Source organism: Podospora bellae-mahoneyi, chromosome 5, assembly GCF_035222275.1.
Source record: "Podospora bellae-mahoneyi strain CBS 112042 chromosome 5, whole genome shotgun sequence".
Taxonomy (NCBI): domain Eukaryota; kingdom Fungi; phylum Ascomycota; class Sordariomycetes; order Sordariales; family Podosporaceae; genus Podospora; species Podospora bellae-mahoneyi.
In genome coordinates, this window is record NC_085884.1 from 1828581 (window position 1) to 1853381 (window position 24801).

Consider the following 24801-nt stretch of genomic DNA (forward strand, 5'->3'; position numbering starts at 1 on the left):
TTCTTGGACGCCTACTCTTCCTCAAGTGATTGCACACGACACTTGTCTTGGATCTTTTTGGACTTTAAGTTTTGGGCTAGTTTTGCCATCTCCCTTACTTTTCTACAGTTGCCCGTTAAGCACTTACGGCCTGTCTAGCAGCATGCCTCAAGTCGGTCGTTCGCTTCTCTTTCTCCTACTTCCAACTGTCCACGGCCTGTGGAATTCGACCATTTCCCCAGACCTGTCGGTAGTTCAATCCGATGGGAGACAATGGCTCCCTTTGCCACCCCATGAAGGTTAGGCATCCCCGACCTTCCGCTTCCAAATCTATTGTCTTCTCTTTTTGCTCTGAAGCCCATCGCTGCGCCTGAAGCACCCCCTCCAGTCCCTACAGCAGCCTAGGCTTCCCCCACAATCCCGCAAGGTATGTCACCTGCTTCCTGGCCAACATGGCCATGTTCTTTCTTGCCCGAACTGAAAGCTTCAACCATTACGTCGATACCTGGTGGGATGACCAACAAGCTCTGTATCAAGTTCAGTCTGATATGCCCTTTTTCGCTGGCCGCTACCGAGTACGGCTTCGAGTGCTACTGTGGCGATGTGCTGGTGGACTCTTGGTTGATGGGTGATGATTCGGACTGCAACAAGCCGCGCCATGCTGTTGCGACAGGCAATCGCGATTGCGAATGGGCGATGAGTCTCTGGAACGCCGACGATGGCAAAGTCCCCAAGGTTTTCGGTCCTCAAGAGCATTTCGTGCCTCCCACCCTTGCTCCTGGTGAAATTGACGTCCTTGCCTACGTGGGTGGCCTGCGACAGACTGCTGTATTGGTTGCAACTCCGGTATATGAGTGGCCGGCTGGGAGTCATACACCCTCGTCGTCGTCTTCATATGCTTCAAATATCGACATGGCAGCTCTTGCAGCCAGCGTCCACGCCATTGTATCAGCTGCCATGAAGCAGGCACAACGGCTTGTGGTATCGGAAGTTTGGAGAAAAGTCCATGGGGACCTTACAGAAAGGGTCGCCAAAGCAGCTATTGAGAGCACTACCGCCACCACATTCAGCACGACAAGGACGCTCACGACTACTATTACATGCACCGAGTCTACTAGTTCATTAGTGACGAGCAATTCACCGACATCGTTGATAACCTCCCATCTGTAGCGTCTCATCAGGCGGAGGTGACAGGCACTATCTCGAATGATTCACTGACACCACTGATGGCCCCCATGCCATCCCTGTCTGATCTGGACTCGAATAGCTTTGGGTCAGACCCGACTATTCCAAGTCCCTCTACGGTTCCTGGGAGCGTCAGCGTTGCGGCCTCTCCGTTACCCTCGACATCTCCGGATTTGAGCATAGTCTCAAACGAAACGACTGAGTCAACGTTCCCTGATGCTTTCAGTCAGGTCATCGTCACCACAATGATGACAACAGCTCTACCAGTTATAGCTAGTATGGCGGCGTCCCAGCAGACTCAACCACCATACCTAGCTTGCCTATGGCTGTCACACCCTTTCTCGGCGTCAGTACTTGGGAACAGGCACCACAGGGGGCACATAGATATGGGGTTACTGGTGGACAACGGTGGGAACGGTGGTCTTTTGTGGCATGAAGAGGTTAACTTTGAAAGAAGGATGTTTATGGGAAGGCGATATGATATTTGTTCGTTTTATTTTTGTGTTTAGATGAAATCCTATCGCACCAGGGCTGCTGCATAGTTAGGTGGGGAGGGAGAAGCCAACATCATGAGGGTACACTTTAACTCTTGTGGGCAAATCAGACTGAATATTTTCGGGCTTTTTGGTATGTGTTAAGAGCGCTGGGCTGGAAGACTTTGGTCTGCTTTTTGTCTTGTTTTCTCTCGTTTAACATATCATAGACGACGGTCTTTGCTGGTTTGATTTCTTTTATTGGTTCCAGATTTTGCTCTTATACATGATGCTGGTGGGATATTACAGTGCAAAGATGATATGTGATTCAGCCTTCTCTTTGCGACTGAAACGGCAACGATGTCCCAACAAATTGATAGGACGCTTCCATATCGATCGGATGTCTCGGTAACCAACTAGAACACAGGCTACGGAGGATAGTCATTATGAACATGCCTTTAAAGACAGCCATAGGCCCCGAAAGAAAGGTAAAGACCTCGAAACACAGTTAATAGGCTTTGTAGATAGTTGATAGGATAATATCATAGCCTGTTTTGTATTTTGCAAAGTATGGGTCAATGCTTAACATGTGTTTTAAAGACTTGCTGTGTTCGGTTCTTTTGTCCAAAGTATGCCAGGCCAGGGACTTCGTTGCTTGGTTGCAATGCTGGGTGCTTATTAATCGAGGGCTCCTTCATTACAACACCACAAAATATCCCTCTGCATGAGGTGGAGGTGAATCGACCCCCCCGTGGTCATTGTTACGAGATGCTTTGCTTTAGAGCGCAAGTAGCCGGCCTGGGATACATGGTCGAGGTTTCTCTTTGCTCTCCTCCATCAACCAAAAGTTGCGAGAGAGAAAAAAAAAAAGGCAAAATACGTCTGTCTGGAACGCTCGGTGGGTTGTGTCATCAAACTCCAACAGAGTAGGTGAGAACAGAGAAAACCTTGCGAGCTCTCAGCGGTTGTTTGCGCTGAAGGCAGTCCAGAAGGTGTGAGTGGGGTGTTTCGGGGATTGTGCTTTTTTGGATACGGCCCGAAGGAGAGGGCGGTGTTATGGAAATATTGGTGAGGTGAGCAAGGCGAGGAGTGTTCTCAGATGTTTGGCGAGATGACAAGTTTTGCAAATTGTAACTCGGGGGTAGGCTTTTCACATCATCACAAGCGCAGTCAATGTCAGTCATGTTCCGGTTAGGTACCACCGTGAGTAAATAGAGTTGTTGTTTGTTGAGAGAAACAAACGGCAGTGAGGGTACAATCTCGAGGAGACGTCCCGAGATGCGCGTGAGGGCATGAGAGGGATGGACTCGAGAGGCAGTAGCACAAGAGTTACAGAATCGCGTGCCGACTGCCGTGTCCCGCGGAGATAGGATGGTTGAACATGGATTTGACCTCCGTTTAGGAGAGAACATGGCGGAGGGAAAACCCCAGAGAAGGAGGCTGTTGTGTGTTTCTGGGGAGAATGCTGAAATTTTTTCTCACTTTTGGGGAGTGGATTTGGAGGAGTTGTGTGATGGAGTGACACGAAGCGAGCTCCTGACTTCGGCAGCATCTCTGCCAAGCTTGGCATGAGAGCATAACAACCCGTTACTTGTATACTCCAGGAGCATGCCGGTTGTTGAATATGCACAGACCATCCCCAGTCTGCACGGAGTTGGCCGGCGCAGGGTTCAGATGGTTCCCATTTCTACCCCTCACGACAGAGAGGTATTTCCCCTCACGAGGTGTAACGGTAATGACGGGACAGACCCTAATACCCCACTTCCCACGGTGTGGGCAGCTGCCAGTTGCAGTGTAAAAAGGAGTTCGGCTGAATTCTCGCAAGGACAACTTCGCATTGAGGCCATCCATGATGTTCAACTTTAAACAAACAAATATCTCCGCTTCCCCAGATATTAGTGCGATAGATTGGACGAGGGACTCCATTCATGAGAAGATCCAGAATCCAACAAAGCAACAACGGCACTTGCACCAACGCCGCCGAGCGACGAGTTGCCTGGTTTCGCGGTGGAGAGTGTCTGCTGTCCGGACGGCTGTTTACCCGCACTTGGGATAGTTGAGCCCCCGTTTTGATTAACAAGCTGGAGCATCATGAAAGACCACAATGGAAGGATGCAAGACCCACTCGGACCCGGAGACGGTGACTGACAAGTGTGGGTTCTTCCAACAAGTGCAGCAAAGACTGACATGTGTGGCCAGTGCTCCGAGTGTCTGATTGCCATCCACCAACGTTGGTTTTGCAAGATACCTATTCAGATGCTTTATACTTCGTTTGGAGGCTGTAATGAGCTAGTGTAGAGATGACATGTGAGTCTGCTCTACCGACTGCTTGGCATGGTGGCCGCTGAATTCTTGGAGAGGTCGGACATTTCGAGGGTTGGAGATTTGCATGATGTCAGAGCCAGTGCAACATGCGGTTATGATCGTCTCGAAGGTTCATCTCAACCCTTCGGAAACAGCAGCAGACTCTTTACCCCATACCCGCCGTACCCCAGATGGTGCCATGATAGCTAAAGCTGGGGAAATTTCCATTTTTTCTTTTCAAACCACCGATGTTAAACATTGGGGCCCCGGATTTGCGGACACTCTCATTGATGTGACTGACCCGCTTGCTTCATCCATGTTTCCGGAAGCCGAGGATGAAGACGAGAGCGAGATCCATTGCTTCTGCTATATGTCGTCCTGGCTCCCACAGCCTGAAGTTTTCCATGTCTGATGGAAAAAGAATATCTGTTTCGACCCCTGATTTTTGACGGGTTTTTCGCCATATGTTTCGCTGACACTCTGGGTTGCACGCCGCGCCTTGTCAAAGATTTCAGCCCTCTCGGGCGACCGGGAGAACGCATGCCCAGGCGGCAGTGACGGTAGTGACGGTAAATGGCGGCGATCTAGCAGGCGTTGGCAAACAACCAGAGGGACGTTGCGCGGCTGCTTTCTTGGGTGCTTGGCCATGCGCATGGCTGCAATTGCCCATTTCGTGGTCGTAGCGATGGAAGCGGCCATAATCTCTTGGCACCAAGCCGTTAGTGGCTTGGGGTCCTCAATGCACCTCTTGGCTCTCAACCTCCAAGAACAGCAGGATGCCCCAGACGACCTGAAAACACCAGATTTAAAGCGTCGAATTGCGCATCCACTGACCCTATTCAAACCACATGGGCCAACCTGGACAAGCACCCCGCCGCTGGATCTGGAACGTCGTTTCTCCGAACGCACGTACCCACCCACCCATCACGGCACTCTTGACTCCTCAAAGTCTTGATATCTGCGAAACAGGTGCTGGGTAGAACTACGGAGTATCCGTACTCTATATGATTCAGGCCAAACACACGGCCACACTCTAGGTGTGCCACCTGAGATGCTGTGCGCACCACACTTTTACGTTACAAGTCTACATATATGCAGGCATCGTCCCATGGCGCAATCAAAAGACACCCATGAATCCCATAGCCGTCATCGCAGGCCCTAGCTGAGCAGTCACTGGTCGCGCCAAGAAAGAGTCAGTCTTGGCATGTTCTGAGGCTCATTCATTGACACCTTGGAGCGCCACTGGCTTGTTCTTGGATGCCGAGCTTTTCAGACGTCAGAGTACATCATTGATCCCCAAATCACCATTGTCTAACCACTGCGTGGGCGTTTACAAACTATCTGCGATGTCCTTTCCAGAACCTGGTTGTCAAGAGTTGATATCACGGGGAGCACGTGGCTCTCTCCCAAAAAAAAGAGCTGGTCATGGTCTAAGTCAGATGGACCGGCATCCCATGTCCTGTGTTGGGTTCCCCGGATGGGGACATCCCGGGTTCTGCGTTTGCGGACAAACTTCCAACTCGCTGGATACCGGTGAGAGAAGGCCTGGCTTTATCTGATGTGGATGAGTCCCGTTCCATTTTGGTTACGAGCCCCCTTTATTGCAGCGCAACCAGGGAGTTCCTGGACGTGGAGCTAGCCCCCTTTGACGGGACTGGTCCGTCACCATCTTCATCCACACTCGTCCCAGAGATAGGGCACACCTGCCCTGATGGTGCCTCGGCCGAGCCAATGGGTGCGAGACACTCAAACGGCAGGTCAAGTGTCCCCGTCCACTGCCGTCATACCTAGATCCCAGTGACAGTGGACAAGTTGTGGAGAATAGTCTGACTGCCAACGGCGCTATATTTCTCCCTTCAACCGTAAATAGTAAATCCACCTTTTCACCTGGGCGAGCTGGGGTACATACGGATTTCATTGTGTCCGGTATGCCGTGAGGCAGCGCAGATGCCCACTCACCCTCCCTCGCAACTGGTGCGAGTGACCCGCTTCGTGCTCCTTTGGGAGCTTGGGGCCGCATCTGGTTCGACGATCCCAGATGATCGCTGCCTCCCCCCAGCAACCCCAGATCCTGGACGTGGCTGTTAGGGTACTATCCCGACACTGCATATATCAAGCCCGCCGTCGCCCTCCCCCATTCCAACCTCTGTCACACCTCCAGTTCACTCTTCTCATCTTCTCCTGAATACCATCAAGCTACGGCCTCTTTCTTGCATTGTATCAGAGGAGAGTGACAGGACTCAACAACCTACTTTACCACACACAATGTCCAACTCCGGGGGTTCTCTTACTGAGAAGGATATGGGCCATGCGACCGGCGCGGCGCCGAACGCCCATGGGCCTGCCACCGGTCACTACCGGGGCGGATACGATCCCCGGAACCCAATGGCCAACATCCACGCCGGCGACGAGCCCAGGCTTCCAGCCTTCGGTGGTGAATTCCAGCCCGGTCTCTGGCGGCCTGTGGAGAAGCGCCAGTTCGCCAACCCGGCGCCTCTGGGTCTGAGTGCTTTCGCTCTCACCACTTTCGTCCTTTCGGCTATCAATCTGGGCACCCGCGGTGTCAATGTTCCCAACATTGTTGTTCCCCTTGCCTTTGGCTATGGTGGCTTGGTCCAGCTCCTGGCTGGTATGTGGTAAGTTGACCTCCATTATCAATATCACTTGTCACTGTTTCACACATGCTAATAACATGCTTTAGGGAGATGGTTGTTGGCAACACCTTTGGTGCTACCGCCTTATCATCCTATGGTGGTTTCTGGATTGCTTGGGGCCTCTTGCTCACTCCTCACTGGAACATCCTTGGCGACGAGGGCCCTTACAAGACTGATGCCATCACCTCCTCTGATCCCATGATGTACGAGTCGGCCATGGGCTTCTTCCTCACAGGCTGGTTCATCTTTACGACAATCCTCCTCCTGTGCACACTGCGTTCGACCGTCATGTTCTTCCTCCTTTTCTTCACCCTCGACCTCTGCTTCCTCATGCTTGCCTGCTCCCACTACTCTCACTCGAACGGGAACACTGAGATGTACCACACCCTCACCAAGGCTGGCGGTGGCTTCGGTATGGTCGCAGCCTTTTTGGCCTGGTACAATGCATTTGCCGGTATTGCCGATAGCAGGTATGAACTTATTCCCATTGACGTTGTTCACTTTGTTGTTTTGCCTCCCCCTAACCCCCTTTTGGGAGTTCTTGACGTACCCCGCACCATCAATGACCCCCAACTTGAAGTTGGAGGTTCCCTTGGTTACATCCGCCAAGCAAGCCATGGCACGCCACTTCCGTCAAACCAAGCCACTATGAGCCGCACGAGATCTTCTGAGAACAGTAACGCTGACATCACCTTTTCTATAGCAACTCTTTCTTCCTCATTCCTGTCTTCCACTTCCCCTGGTCTGAGAAGGGTCGCGAGGCCAGACTCGCTCGCGCCGCTACCCGGGAGACTCGGGACTCGGCTTAAGAGAAACGTCACGACACGCATGTTGGCATCATTTTTTATGAATGATTTCGGTTTTTGGAATGGATACATTCACGGTTGAACACAGCACCGTGGATGATGGGAAACGTTATATTTATATTTATAATTTTTTTTTTTGGATGTTATCCTGAGCAAAGTTTCCTGAACCTGGATATAGTTGGTTTTAACTAACGGCGTTGACGAGAACAATGGATGACGGATGGAGTTTTTTTGTCTTTTTTTTTGGGTTGAATTAAGCAAGCGAACTGCAAAAGGCGCAGCGAGGGCAGCATCAAAAGCTTTGGGATACTGAACGATTACATACCTATATATCACACAGTACATACCTACCTGACTTACATGCTAATCCAAAAGTTTCATCATTGGCAGATGTGTAACACTGATGACTTTCACATTCATGTAATTTTGCACAATTATACACGCGCACAAATCTAAGGGTTGGCAGATTATGCAGGGTTATCACTGCACACAACGGTCAACGGTTTTCAGATGATCCGTGGAAGTGGGCCTGACCTTCAGGTAGAACTGCCGTGGTCGCGGCCCTTGCGGGCTTTGTAAAAGCTGACAGTTTGCATATCGCAACTGCTCCAGAGATGGACCTGATGTTTGTTGAGTTGTGGAGACATTTTCGGTGGAATCTCAGGCTTCAGGGTTATCTTTTAACCTCTCTTTCTTCAAAAGGCACGTGACGCCGAGCTGTCGCTCTCAATCGCTCAACGAGCTCACTTCGGCCTTGGAGGTGGTCTGACATTTTGGTCAACTCGCTTTGCTCTTCTCTTTTCTTCTCCGGGAGTTCTTGCCTCCTGCCTGGCCTGCGTATCATCTTAACTACCCAGCGGCGAACCGTCATTCTGTATGTGCAACAGAAAATGTCTTGCGAGGAGCATTGCGTCTTTGTCGGGTAAATCGGTGATTTGATGCCGTGTCGCTCGAAGGCGTGGGAAGGACAACCATATGCTGTGAAGCATGAAATCGCAAAGATGCATAGATCTTTTCATGATCACATCTCGGGATGTCGGTAGCTCTCTTCCATCGCACGGCCCAGGCCCGTGACAAGAGACTTTTCCAGAAGACATCGGCGGTCAGACATCAGACAACCTTTCGACACCGATGCAATATCACCTGATATCTCCCCAAACCTTGGGTGGCCAGCGCCCAACCGGGCGGACACCTTCCACGTCCATCATCTTAGCTAGAGCTGCTTCCTGTGATAAATCCCCATTGCTGTCGTCGTCTGTTGCCAGCGACTGTCTTTCTCCTGTTCACCTCTACGATTCTGTTATGACTAGGCACCGCATCTTGTCTATTTTACTACTCACCATTCTCATACCCATAACAGCTGTTCTATTCCATAATTACTCCGCATTTAGTCCCGTCTTCCGAGCGCGGTTCTCTCAGATGGCTACAACCAACAAGTCCCCGGTTATTGTTGTCGGAGCAGGTCTTGCAGGGTTGTCGGCATCGTATTCGGCGATCCAGTCCGGGGCAACAGTTCGTCTTTTGGAGCGAGCACCGAAGCCAGGTGGTAACAGCATCAAGGCATCGTCAGGGATCAATGGGGCACCTACTCGTTTCCAAAACGTTGAGAAGTATGGTGTCGATACCAGTTTCTGGGACGACACAACCCGATCAGCTGGATTGAGGCTCAACTCTGCCTCGGTTAGCCCAACGGTGAAAAGACGGCGCGAGGAGCTTATCACGGTCTTGACCAACCGCTCGGCCAGTGCAATCGACTTCCTCACCGACCTGGGCGTTGATCTTAGTGTTGTGGCTCAACTTGGGGGCCATAGCCTTCCACGGACACATCGAGGAGCTGGGAAGACACCCCCCGGTGCCTCAATCGTGACTACTTTGCTCACAAAACTGAAGGAGCAAGGGCCCGACCGCTTCCAGTTGGTCACCGACTCTGAAGTGACCAGATTGCTGACCGACAGCAATGCTCCGAAAGGAACTGTAAAGGTGACTGGCGTGGAGTACAAAAACATGCAGGATGGGAGCACACGCCTCCTTCACGGTCCTGTGGTCTTCACAACCGGCGGCTTCGCAGGTGACACCCATGGTCTGTTGGCCAAATACCGTCCTGATCTCGACGGGTTGCCATCCACCAACGACCCACGGCCAGGCGCACACACGATTCTCTCTGACGTGGGCGCCAAACTCGTCGACATGGACGCTGTGCAGATCCACCCAACGGGCTTTGTCGATCCAGCCAACCCGGCGAGCCCCCTCAAGTTCCTCGCTGCCGAGATGCTGCGCGGAGAAGGGGGGATTCTCCTCCACAACGGCAAGAGGGTCATCAACGAGCTGCAGACCCGCGAAAAAGTCAGCAATGGCCTGATGGCTCTCCCTGCCAAGAATGAGGACTCGCTGAGGCAATGGGACGTCCAGCTGCTTCTTGATCCTGGTGCCACCGAAGCCGCGGCAGGCCACGTGGGGTTTTATCTATGGAAGGGCCTTTTGCAGAAGAAAAAGATAGCAGAGCTGGATGAGACGACGAGACAGACCCTAAAGGAGTATGCTGCTGTTGTTCGTGGCGAGAAAGAGGATGAGCTAGGAAGGAAGGCGTTTGGGCACTGGCGGCTGACCGAGGAAGATGTTGATGAGGGAGAGAAGGAGATTTGCGTGGGGAGGGTCACGCCCATCACTCATTTCACCATGGGCGGAGCGGTTTTCAACACAAAGGCTCAGATTTTGACGGCGGAGTTGGGAGAGGAGCAGGAAGGGAAGGAGATTGAGGGATTATGGGGGGCGGGGGAGATCACGGGTGGTTTGCATGGCGATAATAGACTGGGAGGGAGCAGCTTGTTGGAGTGTGTTGTTTTTGGGAGGGTAGCGGGAGAGGAGGCTGCAAAATACCGGGTGTAGGGGACTGAAGGGGCGTTAAAGGCTATGTCACATCCAGATCCAGGCTGGTACAGCACAACGCAAAGGGCTTGTTTTATTTGGTTTGTTGGGTATTTGGTGACTTTTGGGCTGCAGCTTCGCTTCTGCTGTTCTATGTTTTTATCTGGCAATGGTTATTGAAGGGTCAAAAAAAAGGAAAGCTTCAGAATTCTTGAGTTCTGTCACCTACAAGGATCCCAGGATCCGGTTTCTAAATAACACCAGTCAGCCCGCTTGGCTCAGTGGTAGAGCGTATCACTAGTAATGATAAGGTCATCAGTTCGATTCTGATAGTGGGCAGCTTAATATCAACATCATACTTCTGCTGTAGTTGTTCTCTATCTTTTTTCACTACACAACAAAAGTTCCAGCTTCGGTTCGATTCCTTCGTTTCCCCTGATACGTCCCCTAAAAGGGTCAAGCACAGCTTCAAGTTTTACTGTGTGTGATCAAAAACCTGGGACATGGCACGTAACAGAGCAGCTACATCACTGATAGCACGTACAAATAAAGGCTTATTAGTCATTACTAGCTCAACAGTCGGTATCTTTCTCCCTTTGCTATTCCCCCGTGACATCGTGGAGGTGGTCCTCCTCCTAGGCACCCGCAACCCATACAAAAATAACAACAGTATTCTGAGTCATCCCTTCAACCAGCCCTCCAACTTTGTTTCTCGTTAAGTCATGATTCTTGGGCTTAAACATTCTCAGCCTGAACAAACCCAGCCTGTCTCATCTTCTCATCCGTCGACGACGAGTCCTTGCCCACACTCTCCTCTGCACTGTGGCCCATATCACTGGTCTGCTGGAGCTCGGCCATCAGGAGCTTGTTAGCTCTGTGCACCGGCTTGATCTCAAAGAGCCTATCCATCGCCTCAAGGGGAATAGACTTTGTTTCGGGGACAAAGAAGAAGATGAAGATGATCGAGAGGATCATGAGCGAGGCGAAGAAGAAGTAGACGCCGTACTCCATCTTGAGGAACATCTGAGGGGTGAAGCGGCTGATCAAGAAGTTCCAGAACCAATTGTTGGCGGCGGCTGAAGCTTGGCCGAGAGAGCGAGTGTTTTGGTCGAACATCTCGCTGTTGATGACCCAAGGTGTGCCGTTCCAAGAGGGTGTGTAAAAAGCGGTCCAGAGATAGAAGAAGAAGACTGCCGAGATCCCGGCGGATGTCAGCTCACCGCTGGCGCTCTGCTCGGGCTTAGCAAGCTTGATGTAGGCGCCGATGTACCACATGCAGAGTGAACCGCCTGTAGCACCGATGAAAAGCATGCGGCGTCTGCCGGCGAGGTCGACGAGCCAGAGGAGCCAGATAATCGTCAGGACAGTCTTGACAACACCGAAAATGCCTGTCGTCAAGAGGCCAGTGTTGACACCATCGATTCCAATGCTGCGGAACACGGTGGGACTGTAGTAGTTGATGGCGTTGATACCGCTGCCGTTTTGGAAGAGGAAGAGAATGCCGCCGATAAAGAAGCGCCATTGGACCTTGCGCTGCTTCAGTGAGAGGAAAGGTTTCCAGAAGCCCTTGCCGACCTCGCGCTCGAAACGCTCGAGGTCTGCTTCGATATAGCTGACTTCCTCCAGGATGTAGGTATCTGTCGGCTCCAGATTCCGCATCCAGCACAAAACCTTCAAGCCCTCCTCTTTTTTGCCGTTCGCGAAGAGCCATCTGGGAGACTCCCTGAGCCAGAAAGCACCGATAAGAAGCAGGCCAGCCGGGATGAGTTGCACAGCAAATGGGATGGTCCACTGCTTGTGAGAAGGGGCCAGTGTGGTGTTGACGCCATAGTTAATCCAGAAGCCAACGAGGCCTCCCATCTGCCACCCAAGCTCATAGATGCCCACAAGACGCCCTCTGACGGCAGGCGGAGACAATTCAGAGATGTAGATTGGGACCATATTGGAGCAGCCACCTACACCGATACCGGCAAGGACTCTGCCAGCGATGATGGGCGCCATGCCTCTGTCTCCGTTGGCAGCAAGCATGATACCCGCGCCAATACAGAAAACCACGCTGAAGATGAAGAGAGAAATCCGTCTGCCCCCAAAATGGCTGGTGACGTAGGCAAATAAGCTGCCGAAGAAAGCACCGGCCTGGTAGACTGAAACAATGTTGGCCTTCAGCAAGGCGCGGCCGGATTCGCTATACGAGGCAAAGTCAAACTCTTCTTCAAAGGACGGGAGGGCGAGTGTGCCGCCGATGAAGGCCGAATCGTAACCGATCGTGCATGCTGCGAAGGAAGCAACAGCCGCACATGTGTAGACACGCCAGTTGTACACGGCCTTTGGCGTCGGCCTGTCCTCCTTAAGAGAGAGGAGTGTCATCGTGTCAACAAGCTCTCGAGCTGGGGAGATGCCAACGATGACAACGTGGCGAGTGGATCAACGGTTGACAAGAAAGTTCCCACGGTGGGAGGAGGCAATGGTCAGAGTCTGGGGAAGGAATCTGGGGATGGTGGGCATTTGATCATGGCCCTGGGGCTACTTGATTTATAGCAGATAGAACCCTTCAATATGTGCTGCTGTCGTTTTTCCACACAGAAATTCCAAGACCTTGGAACCCACATACAGGCTCCCCGTCTCCATGGGGAATCAAGCAATATCTCCGTCCTTGTTGGCGAACTAAAACGTTCCTCCACTCGAAGATGCTTGAGCTATACTGCATGAAGATGCAGGTCAGCCATGCGTGACACGAAACTCATGGGGTTGAAGTTTTGGGTGGCAAATCAGGTTGGCCGGAAGTTCCATTTCCCAGGAGTGTGGTAGATCTCCTTCCCCGCAAAGTCGAGTGCTCGTCCCCACATGGGTACCCGTCGGTGAAGCACTAGGGCCAGAGATGTCGGCATTCAGGATGAAGACTCTCCCGGATTGAATCTTGAAATCCTCCGATTGCGGACAAGAGGCAGATGGTATCTTTGTTGAATGTTCAAATTGAGTGACGTGCCCGAATACCTCCTCCAGCTTCACAGCAGTTGGCATTGCCAGGTCAACTGCCGAGAACGATGCACGAGCCTGCGGCCAAGACCTGTGGCCTCCATGTACGCTCTATTGGACAATATGAGACCTCATTGGTATAGATATTATCAAGGTTCTTGTGCAGTTATGTTGTCGAGCCGCGGCTGCAACAGCCGCGCAAAGTTCAGACGCCCTTGGTCATCAGGATACGATCTGAACACCTCCCTCCTCATCAATCGACGTGGTGCGCGCCGACCAGTGAACAATTCAAACTGTGCAAAACCTTGTTCTGGTAGCAGATCCAGGCCATCCATTGTAACCCACCCTCTGTGAGCTTCACGGCGAACTTGTTCCAGCAGAGGGGTGATAAGGGTCTTGTAGGCAAGCTCTACTACGACACCGCCTGTCGAGCTTTGCAGCCACGACGCTGGGACGGTAAAGTCAGGAGCGGGGTGGTCTCCAATGCTGTGCGTTGGTATGCAAGATACGATCATGGTAGGGTGTCTGAAGCTCTCGGGCCAAGTGTCGTCTCGGGAGCGAAGGATGTGGAATCTGGTGCCTTCGTGGGTTCTGGAGCCAGTGCTCAACCAAGGTAGGTCATTGCGAGCCAAGAGCCTTTCGAAGTGAGAAACAAGCTTCTCGGCATTGGCAACGGTCCGGTTTAAGATGGCAATCTGCTTGACTCCAAGCTGCAGCATGGCGTACACGGCTGCCCTAGCCATGCCACCAGCTCCGATCACGAGTCCGCTACTGGTGGATCGGACGGCGTTGGCGGGCGAGAGACCTCGGCGGATACATGCCCGGATTCCCACCCAGTCTGTATTCTCCCCGTACAAAGCCTTGACGGGCCCGGCCCTATTTCTGTCATTGAACAAAGCCACGTCATCGCCAATACTGCCATCCGGGTTGAGGTGCCGAACCGGAATCAGAGTGTTGACTGCGCCGATAGCCCGAGCATGTCGGCTCAAGGAATGCGTCAAGCTGATTATCTCGACTTTGAAAGGCAGTCCGACCGAGGCACCAGCAAAGTGCGGGTCACTGACGAGCTTCTCGAGACTTGATATGTTGCTTGTCGAATGTGGCTCGTAGTGGTGGGGAATGCCGCAAGCTTTGAGAGCGGCATTGTGCATTGCTGGGGATAAACTGTAGTCCACGTTGGCGCCAAAAACATACAGTCTCATGTGATCGTAGAGAAAGGTTGAGTAGAGAGCTTCGGTGGCTTGTTTGGCCGTGAGAAATGGACGGATGGCCAGGCTATGTGAGTCAACACCACCGGGGTCTTTGCTCATGCCTTCGGGTTTAACAGAGGATAGTATCCTGTTGAAGCACGCCGAGTGCTTTCCAAGAACGCCAGTATTGTAAGCGATCAGGGGCAGTCTCGAACCAGGCGCTGACTCAACCATGGCGTGCACCAGATGTATGTCAAAGTTATCATCGATGCTGGCAGCTGTCTTGGTGAATCGGACCATGTCGCAGCCGTAATTCTGTGCTTTCTGGTAGTAGGACTGCCATCTAGAGTCATTCCAAGACGGCGGGTGGGGATCTGATAACTGAACGTTCCCGACTATCTTGCAGGAGCCCTTGATGTTGAGAATGCCAGCAAGCGTCACGCTGTTGAGTCGTAGATCAACAGTCATGTACTCCGGGGCAAGACGAAGGGCATGCGAGACATATGAACTGTACATAGATCGCCAAGTCTCGTCAGACAGCGCAGCCTCCGGAAACGCTACATGGAGGAAGATAGGAATCACGGTGTCTCGCCTTACTTGGGCCACGACGCGGCTGATTTCTCTGGCTCTATCTGGGGGTAGCTGACCGAGTTGCCGTAAGTGAGCGGCAAAGTCTGTGACGAGGTCATCCAACACAATCTCAATCGCATCCGCTCCTGTCTCGAGGTCCTGGACGTCGAGATTGTCTTTTATGAGCGACGAAAGGGGCAGTGAGATTGCGTAGGTGAACCGCCGTTCTTCTGCCGGTATGCAAGCCAGCGGGAAGGCCGATTCGATGAAGGGTATGGTTCCCCTTGGGAGTATCAAGGAGAGAAACTTGAGGAAGTGTCGTTCAGCTCGTTTCAGGGTGAGATAGGGGGCAGCAATTTCATCAGAACTCCCACCCATGGTTTCTTTGGCTGTGCTTTGCTCTTCTGACGCATTGAAAAACTCAAAGCGGGTGCATCTCCGGAAAAATGCACTGCTGGCATCCAAAAGCTCGCAGAACTTGCGGGCATCGTTGACCTTCAAATGGGTCCTGATAGCTTCTGAATCTCGAAGGACATATATGACGGGAATTGTTCTTCCAAGGTCTTCGAGGATGGCTTGCACACTCCTATCCATCCATGAGCTGACCACGATTGTGTTTCGCTTATGTTTATCAAATACATGCTGAAGGATAGAGGCCTGGCGGCGTTGACAGTCAGTGGCGCCATGCTTTCTCTTGTAAGCTGGACTCGATAGCCCGGTTTTCTCGTGAAAAACATGCTCCAACTCGACGACCTTTCTGTTCATGGCGGTCGAGGCCATGACGGCCAAAGTGGATTTCCCCGAGCCCCTGATACCGACGATGATAATGGAGGCATCTGGGTCGTAGGGACGGGCTGTTTGGATAATCTCATGCTCCAATGGCGAGTGGGTTGCTGAGCGTGGCACTACTAGGAGGTGTTAGATGGGATGGATATAGACAAAAAATTGGGTTTGTAGCTGCATATGCCTCACCTCTAGGTATAGGATCACCAACCACCTGGAAGAGAGCCCCGGGACCAGGAGCATAAGCCATATTTTGGCTGTCCGAGGACCAGCCTCGGGACAATGGTCGGGACTCGGACGAGTCGCTCTCACAAGTCGAGACCATGGCCGCGTATGAACGCTTCATACCGGCGACGGTAGTAGAAGACATTGTAAGACGCGAAACGGAAGGCCTGCGTTGCTTCACTCGCAAGGCCTAACTGCTCGGGCGCATATAGAAGTCGTCGAAAGCTCGGCGATGATGTGCGGCGTCCTGGGGTGGCCGGACGATCCAAGGCAATGAGTGCCGTCCAGTAACCAGTGAGCCAGTGTGTGGTCACCTGTGGGGAGCTACAATAGATGGGTAGGTAGGTAGGGCAGACCTCAGGAATAGCCAGATGCTTGGCCGAAGCGTTGTGCTCAGTATCATGATGGGACCTTGTCCATGGAGTGTGGATGAACAACCTGGAAGCCGAAGACTAGGTGGCAGGGGTAAATGCGGGGATAAACGTTTACCCCACCGTGTAAGAGCCAAGCCATCAAATCCATTTCCCCGGATATCGAAGTGGGCTTCCACTTCACCCTATCCACAACACAGACTCACACATCAATGCAATTGCACTCAGCTGCCGGGGCGTGAGGGTGCATTGCTGCCGAGTTCCAGTCGTCTTCATCGCTTCAGCGCGTATCCTTGTCTCTCCTCGCCGGCCTCACCCAGAAGAAGTCGCTTCTCCGCACACTCAGCTTAACATTCCCCGCACACACCGGGGGACGGCAAAGCCGATACGGGCCCAGTAGCACCGTTATGTTCGGTGGGTGGCTTGTCAAGTCTTGATGAACTGCCGCCGCCGCCGCTTTCCTGGACTCGGGAGTTTTGGTAGCTAAAGTCTTTGACGCAACATCGAGTAGTGGATATGGTGCGTTGACGGCCATTTAGACAGCAATCGCTGTGCAACTGTACTATCACCATCACACCTGGCCATGCCATGGGCCCCAAACGAAATATCAAGGAGACCGAAGGTCTGAGCAGCCTCGCACCAGCTACTCCGGACCCGGCATCCCTTCAACAAGCCGCCGGTCATCAAGCCGTACCTGTATCAGTCAAGCGTCAGAGAGTGTCGAGAGCTTGTGACCAGTGTCGAGCAGCAAGGGAAAAGTGTGATGGGGTCCAGCCACAATGCTTCCCTTGTATCTCCCAGACGAGGTCCTGTACCTACAATGTCAGTCCAAAGAAAAGGGGTGTTCAGACAGGCTATATACGCACACTTGAGCTCACTCTTGGATGGATAATGGAGAACATTGCCGGCGCGGAGGACGCCCTGGGCAATGCTCTGGCTCAGGAGGGCAGCCAGGCGCAAGCAGTTATGACGGGCAAGGACGGCACCGCAGCAACTCGCCTTCACAAGAAATGGGGGAGAAGCCGAGTACACAAGGAAATAGAACGGCTCCTTTCTGGCGGCGTCACGCCTGTCCTTGATTTGGATGGGCGATCTCCCTCAGTAGACGCAAACGCAAACAACACGGATAGCTCGGTAGACACAGGCAAGAATATTGCTCCGGAGCCGCCAGACCTGCCAACTCGCGACTCTGCAGCAGGCCCTCACTTGGCAATCACCCCGGAACATACATTACCAGACACCCAAAGTCCACGAACAATGTTGCAGAATTACTCATCCGGACCATCATCCAACACGCCCATATCCACTCGAACTCAGTTACCTCCGGAGCATTGGCGATTATTGGACATCTATTTTTCGTATACACATTGCTGGCTCCCCATTCTCGAGAAGCAAGCATTGTTTCAAACCTCGTATCGCTACACAAAAGAAGGTCTTTTGCTGGTTTCAACAGACCCCTCTTCGGCGGCGCATGCTGAGCTCTGGAGTGTCCTCGCACTGGCATCCTTTCAAAGTACTACGAGTTCACAGTCTCTTGCTGGTGAGGCTGGGAACACCACCCTTTCACATCATCAGATCTACAATACGGCCCGCGGGCTGATCCCCTCAGAATGCAAAAATTTTCAGATCAACCATGCCCGAGCACTTTTGCTTCTAAGCCTTGTCAACATGGCCCGAGAAAATCGCACTGATGCATCGCTGTTACTTGGGTTCGCCATCAGGATTCTATTGAACCTGCACTCGAGCGAGGCACCGTCGGCTGGAAACACTACCAACATCGAGGCAGCACTGATGTCATGTTTCATGTTAGAGACTACTTTGTCTATCGCATACAAGCAACTGCCTCACTTGCGAGCCGAGGATCTTGCCAGATTTCCTTCCATACCAGAAAGTGGGCTGGACCAGTGGTGAGTTGACATCCCAGCAGAAGAGTCCTGGATGGATCGGCTAACATTTCTGGATGCAGGGAGCCATGGTCGCCATGTGAAGACTTTGGGAGCAAGTCGGTCGATTTCCGGTCATCACGGAATCCTGCCTTTTGCGTCACTACGTTCAACCAACTATATGCAATCCTTCTTGTGGTATCTCAAAGGGTGCTGGCAGAAAGACGGGGGGTTTTCTCAGAGCACCAGAAATCTTCCTTCAGTGCGCAGTTGCAACATGTTATCGAATCCGAGACGCCATTTAGGGACTTCATTCTATCCGAAGCCTGCCAGCCTTCCTCGGTTCCAACCGCCTACATTATCCGGATTTTATATCTTTGGGCCATGCTGCGCAATTCCAGAACTGGCACCGAATCTCTGGTCTCGATGCTGACAGAGACTCTTGAGCATTATGGGAACAGTTTCCACGCTGGCACCATGCCTCCTTTTCTACTCACAAGCCTCCGTTCCATGGCAAATGAAGATTTTCTGGCAGGTTTCGGAGAACGGGACAGAGAGCGATTAGTGGAGCTTGCACTGCGGTACTCAGCCTGTCGGTCAACCAACGTTTCAAATATGCCCGGAGCCCATTTCATTCCAGTTCCCATTCACCAATCGATTATAGGACGTGACCACACAGCCAAAGCTCCTTCTTCACTCGCCTCGATGATTTCAGGCTCAAGCTTAGCCCCATTGCCAGCCTCAACTCCGAGTCTATATGGGGATGGCCGAAGAATGAGCAATGCTTACGACCAACAATTCCAGCATCCCTCTGCCACCGGAAACCTGCAGGGGGGTTTTGGGTCAGTCATGGCTTATGGTGTACCAAACGTCGGCATGGGCATGCATCATTCCCATGTTTCATTGGGCTTTGGTGGTCCTGACTACGATGCTCTTCTGGATGATATGGCCGCCACCGACTGCACTGATTCCATCGAGGTTGACCCTCAGTTTATGATCAATCTGGGATATGGGCCTGGATGCGACACTTCGGAGGTGTTCAGAAACAGATTCGACGGATATGAATAAACTTGGATCGCAAACGAGGGGTTGAGGGGAATAAGAACGAGCAGTCCCATTGAGGATCTTAAGCTCATTCAGAAATTCTAAAGTAGGGCTCATATGAACGCCATCTACACTAGACTCCACGGGACCACTTGATTCCTCTTGGTCACTTATTTCACTCGCCACTCCCCAATGCCCGGATGCAAGGCTTCGTGAATTCAAAAACCATGCACGGTGGTCCAGGAAGACAACTCGTCCAAGCCAGAGCGGGCCCATAAATATCACCATACAACACGTCGCCGTTGAGAACTGCATCCGCCTGGGCCCAATTGAGATCACAACAAAGTCTGAATGATAGCTAGATACAATGAAACCAAATCTTATATACAATACCATGCCTGCCTGTTATTTTTAACAACGCATAATCTTATCATCATACAATAGGCTTCAGCCTACGCATTCGACAGCTCCGCTAGCCTGGCAGCAATAGCCTCCTTGACCTGAGCAACAGGAAGCTCGCTGGCGTCAAGACCAGTCCAATATTTATCCTGGTTCACTTGCGTCAGCCAAAACGAAAACATCAGTACGGAGCGGGACAGTCCTACCTGCTCAATCCCTTGCCAGATCATGGCCTCTGTTCCCAAAATAACCTGCCATCCTTTTTTCTCCGCGATGGCGCCAAGCGCAGTAAAAGGACTTGGGTTGTAACACATCTCCAACATTGCCCCCTTATGGTCCTTCCCCAGCATCACCTCAATGATCTTCCTCACCGTCTTCTCACTCTCCGTTACGGGGGCGAAATCAGGGATACACGCCACGATCGCTCCAGGGCCCTCGAGCCGCTCGGCTTGTTCCACACTCTCGACATATACCAACTTATCACCATACCCGCGTTCTTTGCACTCTTTCATGACGGCCTCAACTTCACTGGGGTCTCGGTTGACGAGGTAGATCTTGGTGGCTTGGAGATACTTGTGCAGAGCATACACGGCCGATCTGGCAGCGCCACCTCCACCGACAACCAGGGCGGGGCGGTTCTCATACACATCGGCATTGGGAACGTTTTGGACAAAGGACTCGCGAACACCGATCACGTCGGTGTTAGCTCCGCACAGGAGACGACGGCCCGGGGTGTTGGGGTCATCACGGAGGAAAAGAGTGTTGCAGGCACCGACGTCACGGCACTCGGGTGTGAGGTAGTCGAGGTGAGGGATGATAGCCACCTTGTTTGGCATGGTTACCGATGCGCCTGGGAGATAAGGGGCGTCAGTGAGATGGGACGATGGGGTCTGGGATCGGTGGGTGGCACGGAAAGTGCGGGCCAGGTGCTGATCATGATTGGGATGACGAACCGTAGAACTTTGGGTCTCGGACAAGGTTCAGGAACAAGTCCATGTCGTCCGAATCGAGACGCAACTGGCCCCAGTTCAGGCCGAGACCCTGGTAGACTACATCGTGAAGCAGCGGGGACATAGATGCTGCCAGCTTTTTGCCGAAGAGGAAGCCATGTTTGGTGAGATTTTGAATACGGGGGTCGAAGGACAGTTGGAGAGCTGGGGCCTGTTGCTGCAACAGCGGTGGTGTGATGGTTACTGTGGTTGTGGTTGTGGTTGTCATCTTGATAATGCGGCCCTGCCTTGCGTTACACTAGGCTCGGAAAGAGGCGGTATGCAGGCGCAATGCAAAGTCGTTCCAGAAGCTCAATGTGTGATTGGATACTTGGAGGCGGCGTAAGAGCAGCGGTTCGGTCGTAGGCTCAGTAAGAGGAGGAGACGGTGACACGGGCGTGAGTTTACTCAAGATAAAGATAGAAATGGACTTGGTGTTGAGGTACTTATCAAGAGGATACGCCTTGGATAGATAGGGAGTGAGCTACGACGGTGGGATCTACAATCACGGAACGACATTTACCCCAGAGTCTTGATGAAGCCTTCGGGTTCTGGGCTTAGCATCCTGCATAACAACCACAGCCATACCGGTATGTGTTCTTGTCTCCGCGATCGGTGGAGCACACTGGGGGTAGTGGTGGGCAACGACCCAGGATGGTGGAAAGTCGATTCCCTACCTTGCGGCAATTGGCAATGAGATGGTGGTCGTGGTGGTGCAAGGTGGGTGGCACAAGAAAATGCATCTGAGCATGAGCGGTGCATTTTCATCCAAAGGCCAGGCAGCGTAAAGATTTATCCCTTCGTTAGGAGTGGCCAACTATCGTCTAGCCCCGCAGATTCCACACTTGACGTCGGTTCGTTCCCATTGGCCGGGTCCAGCTTGTAAGTGCTTGTGACTCCGGGAATTCACACGAGCATCTACGGGGCAGTGGTTTGCTGCTCAATGATTCAACACCGGGCGCTCACACGCTCTGTTTGTGAACGGCCTGGAGCGGGAAGAAGCATTATCCATCTTCCCTATCACCAGGGCCTCAACGCGGACGAGCTCCGGCATTCCGCTACTTCTCGCTTATCTTCGGCCCGGACGCCAACCTGGGCCTTTGCTTCTGCGGCATGCACAATGCCTGCTCGCTGCTCACACAAACGGGAGGGATTACACGTATCTCCCAGCACTGTGCCATCCTAGCCACTCTGTACACCGCTGAACGCCCCCGGCCAGGCTGCCGTGGATGTGATTCTCACCTCCTCCTGCACTTTGCCCGTCAGTTGCTTTTCCACCACCTTGACTTGACAAGTTGACAGTTGACAGCGCTGTGTCGTGATCTGCACTCGGCACATCACGCCCGTCACTCACCGTGCAGCCTGACTCCATGTCTCGCGGTAGCCTCTGCCGGGATCGAGCACTCGACGTGAGACAAACAAGATTCGCAAAAGAAACCCCGGGGAGTCTTCCCGAGAGAAAAAGTTTTCTGATTCAACAGGTAGGACACGGACGGAATGGACCTGCCACGCAAGTTAGCCCCTTATCGCATTCCTTATTTTGACTAGGACCTCAATGGGCTCATCTGAAGTCGACATGATGTGAAAACTCGGGCTCGATGGGGCAGCGTCATCAGAGAGGGCCAAGGCCCATATTTTTATCCCCTCCTGTTTCTTCCATGAGGGGTATTAATACGCTCCTCATCTCCCTTGTTCTCTTCCTCCACCGCTCCTGTCCATTTCAGTCATGACATCTTAATTTTCTGTCTCAGATATTGTCTATATATTCGTCTTCTACCTACTACACCAGCACTCAAACCATCACAATTGTTGACATCACCCCCCTATCAGATATCATCAAAGCAGCCTGACAGGATGCCTTCCAAACTCGCCATCACTTCCATGTCACTTGGCCGGTGTTATGCCGGCCACTCCTTCACCACTAAGCTCGATATGGCCCGGAAATATGGCTATCAAGGCCTAGAGCTCTTCCACGAGGACTTGGCTGATGTAGCCTATCGTCTCTCCGGAGAGACCCCTTCCCCGTGTGGCCCGTCCCCAGCAGCCCAGCTCGCGGCTGCCCGTCAAATCCTCCGCATGTGCCAAGTCAGAAACATTGAAATCGTCTGCCTCCAGCCCTTCAGCCAGTACGACGGCCTACTCGACCGCGAGGAGCACGAGCGCCGTCTGGAGCAGCTCGAGTTCTGGATCGAGCTCGCCCACGAGCTTGACACAGACATTATCCAAATCCCCGCCAACTTTCTCCCCGCCGAGGAAGTAACTGAGGACATTTCGCTCATCGTCTCGGACCTTCAAGAAGTGGCCGAGATGGGCCTGCAGGCTAACCCACCCATCCGCTTTGTCTACGAGGCTCTGTGCTGGAGCACTCGTGTCGACACTTGGGAGCGTAGCTGGGAGGTGGTGCAGAGGGTGAACAGGCCCAACTTTGGCGTGTGCCTGGACACTTTCAACATTGCGGGGCGGGTATATGCTGATCCGACGGTTGCCTCTGGCCGCACCCCCAACGCGGAGGAAGCGATACGGAAGTCGATTGCGCGGCTCGTTGAAAGGGTCGATGTCAGCAAGGTCTTTTATGTGCAGGTTGTGGACGCTGAGAAGTTGAAGAAGCCGCTGGTGCCGGGTCATCGGTTTTATGACCCGGAGCAGCCGGCGAGGATGAGCTGGTCAAGGAACTGCAGGTTATTCTACGGGGAGAAGGACAGAGGGGCGTATTTGCCCGTCAAGGAGATTGCCTGGGCCTTCTTCAACGGGCTCGGATTCGAGGGTTGGGTCAGTCTGGAGCTCTTCAACAGAAGAATGTCGGACACAGGCTTTGGGGTGCCCGAGGAGCTGGCCACGAGAGGGGCCTTGTCGTGGGCAAAGCTGGTGAGGGACATGAAGATCACTGTTGATTCACCAACACAACAACAAGCCACACAGCAGCCCATCAGGATGCTGTCGCTGTCGGCGGCTTTGTAACTAGTGTTTTAGAATAGCATCTACCGGCGTTTTGGGTTTGGAGAGGTGGCGATCTGCTGGAGTAGACAAAGACGGTTTCAAACGTGAATCTATACACAGAAAAGTTTTGTTCCATTATCTCTGAGCAGTTCTCTTCCGCCCTCCTACCCGACACATAAACGCCTTATTCTCCCTCGATCTTCAGGTATTTCGCCGCAAACTCTATCGCAGCACTGTATCCGTATGCTCCCATCCCACAAATTACAGCCACGGCTTTGTCACTCAAGTAGCTATGCGCCCGGAAAGTCTCTCTTGCGTGGACATTAGATACATGAAGTTCAACAAAAGGGATCGCCACCGCTGCGAGCGCATCACGAACAGCTACACTTGTATGTGTCAGAGCCCCTGCATTGATGATGATGGCAGACACTCTCTTTCCCGGTGTGTCGGTTTCTCGCACGTTTGGTCCCCAACCTGCAGTCTCTTGAATGCGGTCAACGATGGCGCCCTCGTGATTAGACTGGAATGTGTCAATCTCGACGCTCAGTTCGTGGGCTTGTTGGCGTGCTTGAGTTTCAATATCTTCGAGGGTGATTGAGCCGTAAATATGAGGTTCTCGTTTACCCAAGAGATTCAAGTTGGGGCCGTTGATGAGCAGGATGCGACGTGACATGGTGATTTATGTGCGGCTGGCGGTTTGTGATGATGATGTACTTGGTTCAAAGCCAATTCAGGGGTTCAGGAGAAAGATAGAGTTCGGGCAGTAAAGACGTCCAGGGTTGCCGCCAGACAAGGCATTTATGACACCAGAGGTAACTTCATATATATTTTACGAGCATGTACCGACCCAATTACCGTATCTCATCTTTGCGAGCCTGCTGATGTCTTTTCCCAATGCTCCAGCAACGGTCCGGAGGAGTGCGGGCTCTTCCTGTCTCCGTGCTGAGACTACCGGTACACAACACACTCGCAAGCGCTTTGCCGTTGGTTCACGGAAATACAAACTGTAATACTGGCTAATGATTCTCCCCCAGGTGTGAGGTCGTCAGCATGAGGAGTGTAAACTCGATCCAAGCCAACGATGGAGGATCCACAGCTGACGGGTAAACAGTTATCCGACAATTACCCCCGCGGAACCCTTGTGGCCACCACTTCGGCTCAGACAGCG

General features: G+C 52.6%; 10 protein-coding genes and 1 non-coding gene across 11 annotated transcripts; 7 read left to right on the plus strand and 4 right to left on the minus strand.

The window, feature by feature from the left end:
- Positions 1-408: 408 nt before the first annotated feature.
- Positions 409-1149, plus strand: QC761_505043 (uncharacterized protein; the record flags this gene model as incomplete). The annotated part of the gene is made up of 1 exon (XM_062879732.1): positions 409-1149. One exon carries the CDS (start codon positions 409-411, stop codon positions 1147-1149), a length of 741 nt encoding a protein of 246 aa, XP_062730894.1.
- Positions 1150-3431: 2282 nt separating this feature from the next.
- Positions 3432-7801, plus strand: mug86 (Meiotically up-regulated protein 86 protein). The gene is made up of 5 exons (XM_062879733.1): positions 3432-3944; positions 3998-4565; positions 4586-6577; positions 6643-7065; positions 7299-7801. Exons 3-5 carry the CDS (start codon positions 6207-6209, stop codon positions 7402-7404), a joined length of 900 nt encoding a protein of 299 aa, XP_062730895.1. The 5' UTR covers positions 3432-3944; positions 3998-4565; positions 4586-6206; the 3' UTR covers positions 7405-7801.
- A 902-nt stretch (positions 7802-8703) lies between these two features.
- Positions 8704-10287, plus strand: QC761_505070 (uncharacterized protein; the record flags this gene model as incomplete). Its single annotated transcript, XM_062879734.1, has 1 exon — positions 8704-10287. One exon carries the CDS (start codon positions 8704-8706, stop codon positions 10285-10287), a length of 1584 nt encoding a protein of 527 aa, XP_062730896.1.
- Positions 10288-10533: 246 nt separating this feature from the next.
- Positions 10534-10605, plus strand: QC761_0079160. Its single transcript has one exon. It is a non-coding gene; the product is annotated as a tRNA-Thr (tRNA).
- A 396-nt stretch (positions 10606-11001) lies between these two features.
- On the minus strand, positions 11002-12633 carry QC761_505080 (uncharacterized protein; the record flags this gene model as incomplete). Its single annotated transcript, XM_062879735.1, has 1 exon — positions 11002-12633. The coding sequence occupies one exon, from the start codon at positions 12631-12633 to the stop codon at positions 11002-11004; it is 1632 nt and encodes a 543-aa protein (XP_062730897.1).
- Positions 12634-13391: 758 nt separating this feature from the next.
- QA1S (Quinate repressor protein) lies at positions 13392-16421 on the minus strand (the record flags this gene model as incomplete). The annotated part of the gene is made up of 2 exons (XM_062879736.1): positions 15975-16421; positions 13392-15910 (listed from the first exon to the last, which is right to left on the minus strand). The coding sequence occupies exons 1-2, from the start codon at positions 16153-16155 to the stop codon at positions 13392-13394; spliced, it is 2700 nt and encodes an 899-aa protein (XP_062730898.1). The 5' UTR covers positions 16156-16421.
- Positions 16422-16543: 122 nt separating this feature from the next.
- Positions 16544-21094, plus strand: QC761_505100 (uncharacterized protein). Its single transcript, XM_062879737.1, has 2 exons — positions 16544-18288; positions 18348-21094. The coding sequence occupies exons 1-2, from the start codon at positions 16970-16972 to the stop codon at positions 19330-19332; spliced, it is 2304 nt and encodes a 767-aa protein (XP_062730899.1). The 5' UTR covers positions 16544-16969; the 3' UTR covers positions 19333-21094.
- On the minus strand, positions 19212-21407 carry QA3 (Quinate dehydrogenase). Its single transcript, XM_062879738.1, has 3 exons — positions 20661-21407; positions 19914-20557; positions 19212-19856 (listed from the first exon to the last, which is right to left on the minus strand). The coding sequence occupies exons 1-3, from the start codon at positions 20923-20925 to the stop codon at positions 19761-19763; spliced, it is 1005 nt and encodes a 334-aa protein (XP_062730900.1). The 5' UTR covers positions 20926-21407; the 3' UTR covers positions 19212-19760.
- Positions 21408-21731: 324 nt separating this feature from the next.
- Positions 21732-22109, plus strand: QC761_0079210 (uncharacterized protein; the record flags this gene model as incomplete). The annotated part of the gene is made up of 2 exons (XM_062872822.1): positions 21732-21957; positions 22006-22109. The coding sequence occupies exons 1-2, from the start codon at positions 21810-21812 to the stop codon at positions 22107-22109; spliced, it is 252 nt and encodes an 83-aa protein (XP_062730901.1). The 5' UTR covers positions 21732-21809.
- A 441-nt stretch (positions 22110-22550) lies between these two features.
- QA4 (3-dehydroshikimate dehydratase) lies at positions 22551-23654 on the plus strand (the record flags this gene model as incomplete). Its single annotated transcript, XM_062879739.1, has 1 exon — positions 22551-23654. The coding sequence occupies one exon, from the start codon at positions 22551-22553 to the stop codon at positions 23652-23654; it is 1104 nt and encodes a 367-aa protein (XP_062730902.1).
- A 163-nt stretch (positions 23655-23817) lies between these two features.
- QC761_505130 (uncharacterized protein) lies at positions 23818-24306 on the minus strand (the record flags this gene model as incomplete). Its single annotated transcript, XM_062879740.1, has 1 exon — positions 23818-24306. One exon carries the CDS (start codon positions 24304-24306, stop codon positions 23818-23820), a length of 489 nt encoding a protein of 162 aa, XP_062730903.1.
- Positions 24307-24801: the final 495 nt, after the last annotated feature.